The sequence below is a fragment of the Oncorhynchus keta genome, unplaced genomic scaffold (genome assembly GCF_023373465.1).
Source record: "Oncorhynchus keta strain PuntledgeMale-10-30-2019 unplaced genomic scaffold, Oket_V2 Un_contig_4011_pilon_pilon, whole genome shotgun sequence".
In the NCBI taxonomy this organism is placed as follows: domain Eukaryota; kingdom Metazoa; phylum Chordata; class Actinopteri; order Salmoniformes; family Salmonidae; genus Oncorhynchus; species Oncorhynchus keta.
In genome coordinates, this window is record NW_026287556.1 from 141,837 (window position 1) to 151,063 (window position 9,227).

Sequence of the window (9,227 nt, forward strand, 5' to 3'; positions counted from 1 at the left end):
GACAGGATCCACAATAAGGTGCTATATTAATGACCAGTCTAGACAGGATCCACAATAAGGTGCTAAATGAATGACTAGTCTAGACAGGATCCACAATAAGGTGTTATATTAATGACTAGTCTAGACAGGATCCACAATAAGGTGCTATATTAATGACCAGTCTAGACAGGATCCACAATAAGGAGCTATATTAATGACCAGTCTAGACAGGATCCACAATAATGTGTTATATTAATGACTAGTCTAGACAGGATCCACAATAAGGTGCTAAATGAATGACTAGTCTAGACAGGATCCACAATAATGTGTTATATTAATGACCAGTCTAGACAGGATCCACAATAAGGAGCTATATTAATGACCAGTCTAGACAGGATCCACAATAATGTGTTATATTAATGACTAGTCTAGACAGGATCCACAATAAGGTGCTAAATGAATGACTAGTCTAGACAGGATCCACCATAATGTGTTATATTAATGACCAGTCTAGACAGGATCCACAATAAGGTGCTAAATGATTGACTAGTCTAGACAGGATCCACAATAAGGTGCTATACAGACAGGGATTATAAAACCACTTCGTCAATATCTTTCAGAGCAACAGCTGGAACTGAGAAACTCCCTGATAGTTGTGTGCTTGTTGTGATATGTTATCATAAAGAGCAGAGAAACTCCCTAATATGTGTGTGTGTGTGTGTGTGTGTGTGTGGTGTTAAAACAATAACAGGTGTTGGCCTGCCCTGTGTGTGTGTGTGTGTGTGTGTGTGTGTGTGTGTGTGTGTGTGTGTGTGTGTGTGTGTGTGTGTGTGTGTGTGTGTGTGTGTGTGTGTGTGTGTGTGTGTGTGTGTGTGTGTGTGTGTGTGTGTGTTTACCTCCTGAGATGTAAACATGACCAGTCTAGGCAAGGCAGACAGGCCCAGCACCTTCACATCAGGACAGTGGTGATACCTGGCCACGTTCACAGCATACATGTTGGACACAGAGCCACCTACAGAACACAGAGACAATCTCTCAATCACAGGAAGATGAAGAAGATGATGAAGAAGATGAAGGATAAAGAAGAAGAAGAAGATGAAGAAGATGAAGGATAAAGAAGAAGATGAAGGATAAAGAAGAAGAAGATGAAGAAGGATAAAGAAGAAGATGAAGATGAAGAAAAAGAAGGATAAAGAAGAAGAAGATGAAGAAGAAGAAGATGAAGGATAAAGAAGATGAAGGATAAAGAAGAAGAAGATGAAGAAGAAGATGAAGTATAAAGATGAAGATGAAGATGAAGATGAAGAAGATGATAAAGAGGATGAAGATGAAGAAGAAGAAGAAGGATAAAGAAGAAGATGAAGATGAAGAAAAAGAAGGATAAAGAAGAAGAAGATGAAGAAGAAGAAGATGAAGGATAAAGAAGATGAAGGATAAAGAAGAAGAAGATGAAGAAGAAGATGAAGTATAAAAATGAAGATGAAGATGAAGAAGATGATAAAGAGGATGAAGAAGAAGAAGATGAAGGATAAAGAGGATGAAGAATAAGATGTCAGTCTGTGTGGTTTCCATACCTGGGCTGAAGATGCCGTCCCCTCCCTCCTGCCATCCAATGATCTCAATCATCTTCTGCAGAACCGCCTCCTCTGTCAGCAAGAACACTGGAGCCACCTCGTACGTGTACCTGCCAAGACAAACAACATCCAGTCCAGTCAATGACTCACCTGCTCTCACCTGAGCTACAATACTATCCAATCAATCATCAAGAACGAGCTACAGACACTTCTGAAATGAATAGCAGAATAGTTGTCATTGATATCATTTCAGTGATCGTAAAATCCCACATCCCTTGTCAGGCACAGTTATACAGTGAGTATGGTTACATGTTGACAGACACTCAGATCATATGAGGTGGTAAAATGTAATACTCACAGACTGGGGTTGATGGCTTCTGTGATGAATCGGCCCACTAGTGAATAAGGGTCCATGCCTGCATAGAGCTGGTTGAAGAAGAGAGGATGTCCTGCACATACAAACACACAAGGTTTTCATTCATTATATTATTATATTATATTATTATATGATTCAATCACAACTAAGTTTCCAGGTTTTCCAGAAATCTTGGTGGGAAAAATTCCCGGGATCAGGAGAGAATAAGCAAGAAAATCCACATACTTTCAACCAGGATTTCTGGAAAAGCTGGGAATGTTGGGAAAGTTAACAGGAGGAGCTACTGTTGCTAGCTAGATAATTTACAGCCTGGGTTGGATAGCGATCGGTTAGTGTATCTAGCGTGAGTACAGTTGGTAGAGCATGGTGTTTTCCAATGCCAGGATTGTGGGTTCGATTCCCATCTGTAAAATGTATGCGCGTGTGACTGTAAAGATCTGCTAAAAATATGGCATTTAGTACAGTAACCCTTCCCTAATGTTAGCTAACTTTAACCCTAACCTAATGGTAGCTAACTTTAACCCTTCCCTAATGTTAGCTAACTTTAACCCTAACCTAATGTTAGCTAACTTTAACCCTAACCTAATGGTAGCTGACTTTAACCCTTCCCTAATGTTAGCTAACTTTAACCCTAACCTAATGGTAGCTGACTTTAACCCTTCCCTAATGGTAGCTGACTTTAACCCTTCCCTAATTAACTTTAACCCTTCCCTAATGGTAGCTGACTTTAACCCTAACCTAATGGTAGCTAACTTTAACCCTTCCCTAATGGTAGCTAACTTTAACCCTAACCTAATGGTAGCTGACTAACCCTAACCTAATGTTAGCTAACTTTAACCCTTCCCTAATGTTAGCTAACTTTAACCCTAACCTAATGGTAGCTGACTTTAACCCTTCCCAAATGTTAGCTAACTTTAACCCTAACCTAATGGTAGCTGACTTTAACCCTTCCCTACTGTTAGCTGACTTTAACCCTAACCTAATGGTAGCTGACTTTAACCCTAACCTAATGGTAGCTAACTTTAACCCTAACCTAATGGTAGCTAACTGGGGGGGGGTGGTTAGAGTTTGAAGGTCAGTTGGTTGATAGACCTGGTTTGACAGGGGTTTTACATTTGGGGTCTGGATGGACCGGGCTAGGTGGGGGTCAAGGGATCTCAGATGTCAGATGTCAGGGGCTGGGAGGTTTAAGGGGCCGGGAGAGTTAAGGGCCTAGGACGGTTAAGAGGCTTGGAGGGGTATTAAGGATGGGCTACTGTCGCTATCTTGATGATTAACAGCCTGGGTTGGATAGGATAGCGCTGGGGGAAGGATTTAGGATTGAGCTGTTTCCTATCAGTCTTGACACTATCGTATGGCGAAGGAGATACTCTGGGCTGGAGAGTTAGAAGGTTAAGGTTTAGGACAGGTTTGGGATGAAGTTCATTGGTGTCTTTTAAAGAGTCCGGGTTTTGAAAGTCAGGGTTTGGCTGAGGTCTGGGGGGTTAGATTTTAAATCAGGGTTGAGCTGGGTCCTTACCGGTCTTGACACTGTATCGGATGGCATCCCGACAGCGCTGCAGTATCTGGGGATGTGCCTCGCCTCCTTCCCTCAGCTCTAGGTCTAATAGGTCCTTCAGCTGCTCCGGAGAGCGCCACTCGCACACCTGTTACATGGGAGAGAAGGAAATAGACTTTTACCGTGCTCCGAGACCACGCAAATTAGAGCACGGGATGCTGGGAGTATGAGTCCATATCAAAGTTGGCAAAAACGGAGCACGGAGGGTTACATCTCGAATGCGTACTCCGTTTGTACATATTTCTGAAGCGTACATCGACGCAAGCTGCAACGGAAAGTATGCACAGAAATATGATGCAACCGTGTTAAAAATTATGCAAATTTCCTGAAATCAATGGCGGACATTAACTGAGCTGAAGACAGAGAAAGTACACTCCGACTTCGGAATGAAATGTTGCCTCTTCACATCTCATATGTCGGCTGACTACAATATTTTTTTTATTTATCTTTATACGTTAATAAATACATGCTGTGTTCATTTTTGCCGTGTTTACCTGCCTACAATACCCACTTGTAGTGTGTGTAAATCGCAAGCCCATAGTAAGTCAATAGGGCTAACTGTCTTGCTACTACTGTTAGCTAGCCACAGAGAATTGTTAGCTAGCTAGCTAGCTACCCACAAAGACTTGACATCTAAAACGTTTTGCTTTGTGTATATCCTGTTTGGTCTCTATTGTTGTCCTGGTTGGAAGAAGGGTCAGTGAATGGGGAGGTGCAGCGTGAGGTAATACAGTAGGGGGAGGTGCACCGTGAGGTAATACAGTAGGGGGAGGAGCAGCGTGAGGTAATACAGTAGGGGGAGGAGCAGCGTGAGGTAATACAGTAGGGGGAGGAGCAGCGTGAGGTAATACAGTAGGGGGAGGAGCAGCGTGAGGTAATACAGTAGGCGGAGGAGCAGCGTGAGGTAATACAGTAGGGGAGGTGCACCGTGAGGTAATACAGTAGGGGAGGAGCAGCGTGAGGTAATACAATAGGGGAGGAGCAGCGTGAGGTAATACAATAGGGGGAGGAGCAGCGTGAGGTAATACAGTAGGGGGAGGAGCAGCGTGAGGTAATACAGTAGGCGGAGGAGCAGCGTGAGGTAATACAGTAGGGGGAGGAGCAGCGTGAGGTAATACAGTAGGGGGAGGAGCAGCGTGAGGTAATACAGTAGGGGAGGAGCAGCGTGAGGTAATACAATAGGGGAGGAGCAGCGTGAGGTAATACAGTAGGGGGAGGAGCAGCGTGAGGTAATACAGTAGGGGAGGAGCAGCGTGAGGTAATACAGTAGGGGAGGAGCAGCGTGAGGTAATACAGTAGGGGAGGAGCAGCGTGAGGCAATACAGTAGGGGAGGAGCAGCGTGAGGTAATACAGTAGGTGGAGGACCAGCGTGAGGTAGTACAGTAGGGAGAAGCAGCGTGAGGTAATACAGTAGGGGAGGTGCAGCGTGAGGTAATACAGTAGGGGAGGTGCGGCGTGAGGTAATACAGTAGGGGAGGTGCAGCGTGAGGGTACAGTAGGGGAGGAGCAGCGTGAGGTAATACAGTAGGGGAGGAGCAGCGTGAGGTAGTACAGTAGGGGAGGTGCAGCGTGAGGTAATACAGTAGGGGAGGTGCAGCGTGAGGTAATGCAAATAGTGGGGGAGGGGTCAATGCAAATCGTGTGGGGGGGAGGGGTCAATGCAAATAGTGGGGGAGGGGTCAATGCAAATAGTGGGGGAGGGGCCAATGCAAATAGTGGGGGGTCAATGCAAATAGTGGGGGCAATGCCATAGTGGGGGGACCTGATACATTCTGATACAGGTCCATGTCCTATTGTTTGAACAATAAACTGCAGCATCCTGGTATCCTTCACAACAGACCTGATACATTCTGATACAGGTCCATGTCCTATTGTTTGAACAATAAACTGCAGCATCCTGGTATCCTTCACAACAGACCTGATACATTCTGATACAGGTCCATGTCCTATTGTTTGAACAATAAACTGCAGCATCCTGGTATCCTTCACAACAGATCTGATACATTCTGATACAGGTCCATGTCCTATTGTTTGAACAATAAACTGCAGCATTCTGGTATCCTTCACAACAGACCTCATGTTCCTTTATGCATCCTGGGACTGGAAAGTGCAAAGTGTGAGAAATAAAATAGTTAAAAGAGATGTTTTACCTTCTCCTTGACGTCAGTAGCCTTCCAGACGGCCTCCTCCATGATGATGGGCATGGCGTCTCTGAGGAAGCTCTCTGCTTCACGGATGTCAAGCGTGGGGCCGTTCAGAGTCACCCCGTCCACAAGCACTGGAGGCCGCTTCCCCTTGGGCTCCGCGGGGCTCGCTGAGGCATTACTAGAGGTTTCTGGGGGGTAGGAGATAACAGAGAGTAATGTCAATACTAGAGGTATCTGAGGGTAGGAGATAACAGACAGTAATGTCAGTACTAGAGGTATCTGGGGGTAGGAGATAACAGACAGTAATGTCAATACTAGAGGTATCTGAGGGTAGGAGATAACAGACAGTAATGTCAGTACTAGAGGTATCTGGTGGGGTAGGAGATAACAGACAGTAATGTCAGTACTAGAGGTATCTGAGGGTAGGAGATAACAGACAGTAATGTCAGTACTAGAGGTATCTGGGGGTAGGAGATAACAGACAGTAATGTCAATACTAGAGGTATCTGAGGGTAGGAGATAACAGACAGTAATGTCAGTACTAGAGGTATCTGGGGGTAGGAGATAACAGACAGTAATGTCAATACTAGAGGTATCTGGGGGTAGGAGATAACAGACAGTAATGTCAATACTAGAGGTATCTGGGGGTAGGAGATAACAGACAGTAATGTCAATACGAGAGGTATCTGGGGGTAGGAGATAACAGAAAGTAATGTCAATACTAGAGGGTCAGATGGTCATGGTTCTGGTGGGGTCTTACTAGGGGTCTCTGGGGGTCTCTCCAGCTGGGGTCTTACTAGGGTTCTCTGGTGAGCTCTCTTGCTGGGGTCTTACTAGGGGTCTCTAGTTCATATTTATTTCTTTTTTGATTTTATTTAACCTTTATTTAACAGAGAGTGGTGTCAATACTTTGTCAGCACAACAGCACTTCTTGGACGACACACTTGAACAGGTACATCCAGTCTAATCACAGCCAGACTACAGCTGACTAGGGGTCTCTGGGTCAGAGAAACACTGCTACTGTAGATGGCCCTCTAATACAGCTGACTAGGGGTCTCTGGGTCAGGGAAACACTGCTACTGTAGATGGCCCTCTAATACAGCTGACTAGGGGTCTCTGGGTCAGGGAAACATTACTCCTGTAGATGGCCCTCTAATACAGCTGACTAGGGGTCTCTGGGTCAGCTTTAACACTGCTACTGTAGATGGCCCTCTAGGACAGCTGACTAGGGGTCTCTGGGTCAGGGAAACACTGCTACTGTAGATGGCCCTCTAATACAGCTGACTAGGGGTCTCTGGGTCAGGGAAACACTGCTACTGTAGATGGCCCTCTAATACAGCTGACTAGGGGTCTCTGGGTCAAACACTGCTACTGTAGATGGCCCTCTAATACAGCTGACTAGGGGTCTCTGGGTCAAACACTGCTACTGTAGATGGCCCTCTAATACAGCTGACTAGGGGTCTCTGGGTCAAACACTGCTACTGTAGATGGCCCTCTAATACAGCTGACTAGGGGTCTCTGGGTCAAACACTGCTACTGTAGATGGCCCTCTAATACAGCTGACTAGGGGTCTCTGGGTCAAACACTGCTACTGTAGATGGCCCTCTAGGACAGCTGACTAGGGGTCTCTGGGTCAAACACTGCTACTGTAGATGGCCCTCTAATACAGCTGACTAGGGGTCTCTGGGTCAAACACTGCTACTGTAGATGGCCCTCTAATACAGCTGACTAGGGGTCTCTGGGTCAGGGAAACACTGCTACTGTAGATGGCCCTCTAATACAGCTGACTAGGGGTCTCTGGGTCAGGGAAACCTTGCTACTGTAGATGGCCCTCTAATACAGCTGACTAGGGTTCTCTGGGTCAGAGAAACACTGCTACTGTAGATGGCCCTCTAATACAGCTGACTAGGGGTCTCTGGGTCAGGGAAACCTTGCTTCTGTAGATGGCCCTCTAGGACAGCTTTAACACTGCTACTGTAGATATATCCCAAAAGGCATCCTATTCTTGTGCACTACTTTTGAGCACGGGCCCTGGTCATAAGTGCACTACGTAGGGAATATGGAGGCCATTTAGGACGCAAAGCCTGTAACTCGAGCCTTATTTCAGCTGTGATGCATTCTGTAAGCTCACCCTTATTTATTGACGTCTCCGGTTGGCTAAGGGTGTTACAAGAATGTGCACCGCTCATTCCTGACCGACCACAGACTGGGGCTGCAACTCAAATGGTCCTGGTCTAAAGTAGTGCACTATATGGTGAATACGGTGCCAATCAGGCCACACACGGACAATAATGACAGACATGATATAACGGTCATCCACGTTATACTCTTTATAGCCTATAGCCTAGGATACGCTGTCCAATAACCTGCAACACGGAACGCTGCATGCATGAAACACGCTGCTTACTGCACTACTGGCGCACCTTGCAGCGCCTGGCCAGTTGGTTCACGCTACCGCAAAAGGGCAGACTGTCTTACTGTGCGTTCTGTGACAGACCGGCTCTTTCTTTCTTTCCCCAACATAACAAGTTAGGCTACTGATACAAATAACGTGTTTTTAAACAATTAAGTGTTAATTGTATCTACTTATTACGCAAAGGTGTATTCTATTCAATACCTCCGCAGAGAGACACCTTGCCAGGGCGACTTTCCCCGCTGCCCATCTTCGGGAGAACTGTGCGCTGAGCAGCGAGTGAACAGGTAACGCCTGACCGGATCAGATAGAGTGAACAGGTGACGCCTGACCCGATCAGATAGAGGGCGCTGGGTGGCATTATAGAACACTGACGTAAATCCATTCTTAAGGCATTGTGACAACTTCTATTCTCCAGGCAAAACGCACTAAAATGTGCCCGTATTTTTATTTTTTATTTTGAGAGAACAGTAAACATTTCAATTCGGGATATAGCTAATGATAATCAATATATATTTGCAAATAACATGAAACGCTCCTGCATTTGCCTCACAAACATGTAATAACGAATGAATAAGATAAATAGCAGAGTCCAACATACCGTTCATTTGTCTTTCATTCGTCGGCGCCATTGTTCATTTATGATTTAATTGATTGGTCTCAAAAAGCTCTGTTCTTCCAGCTAAAATTGTTTAAATAATGTTTGGAGATAAACTAGAATGTCTCCTTTATAGACCAAGAATGTCTTTAACATGGTGACGTCGCGCCCCGTGGGCAAGGTTGGGCCATCCTTGTTACTGGCGGGTTGCCTGGGCGTCATGGAAGAACACTGGCTGATTACAGTAAAGAGTCGAGAAGAATCAAGTTGACCAATTATTTTCTCTCTGCACTGTTGCCGCAAGGCCACGGTTTCACTGCATCAGAGCGTTTGTGTTTGTGTCGTTTTGAAATGGAGAGCGGAGCAAGTGGAGAGCTCTGATGACTGGGGAGGGAGAGAGGATACGGTGTTCTCTTGTTGACATTCATACCTATATGTTACACTTTAGAAGAGTTCAAACATTTATGCTATTTTATTAGGGCAATATATTTCCTATGTGGAATATTTTCAATGTAGAATTTGAGAATTCTGTATTTTTCCCCAAAGACATAAACGTAGAGAAGTGACTCATCATCTTGCAT

The 9,227-nt window shown here is 45.2% G+C and overlaps 1 protein-coding gene across 1 annotated transcript in view; it reads right to left on the reverse strand.

The window, feature by feature from the left end:
- LOC118381908 (acidic amino acid decarboxylase GADL1-like) overlaps positions 1-8,975 on the reverse strand; it is a 46,707-nt gene extending 37,732 nt beyond the window's left edge. The window contains exons 1-6 of the mRNA XM_052509160.1: positions 8,650-8,975; positions 5,639-5,823; positions 3,449-3,575; positions 1,912-2,002; positions 1,554-1,663; positions 876-991 (exon numbers count right to left, since the gene is read on the reverse strand). Of these exons, the coding sequence (XP_052365120.1) occupies positions 876-991; positions 1,554-1,663; positions 1,912-2,002; positions 3,449-3,575; positions 5,639-5,823; positions 8,650-8,680 (660 nt within the window). The 5' untranslated portion in view covers positions 8,681-8,975. The remainder of the gene's footprint in view (positions 1-875; positions 992-1,553; positions 1,664-1,911; positions 2,003-3,448; positions 3,576-5,638; positions 5,824-8,649) is intronic.
- Between the last annotated feature and the right edge of the window lie 252 nt (positions 8,976-9,227).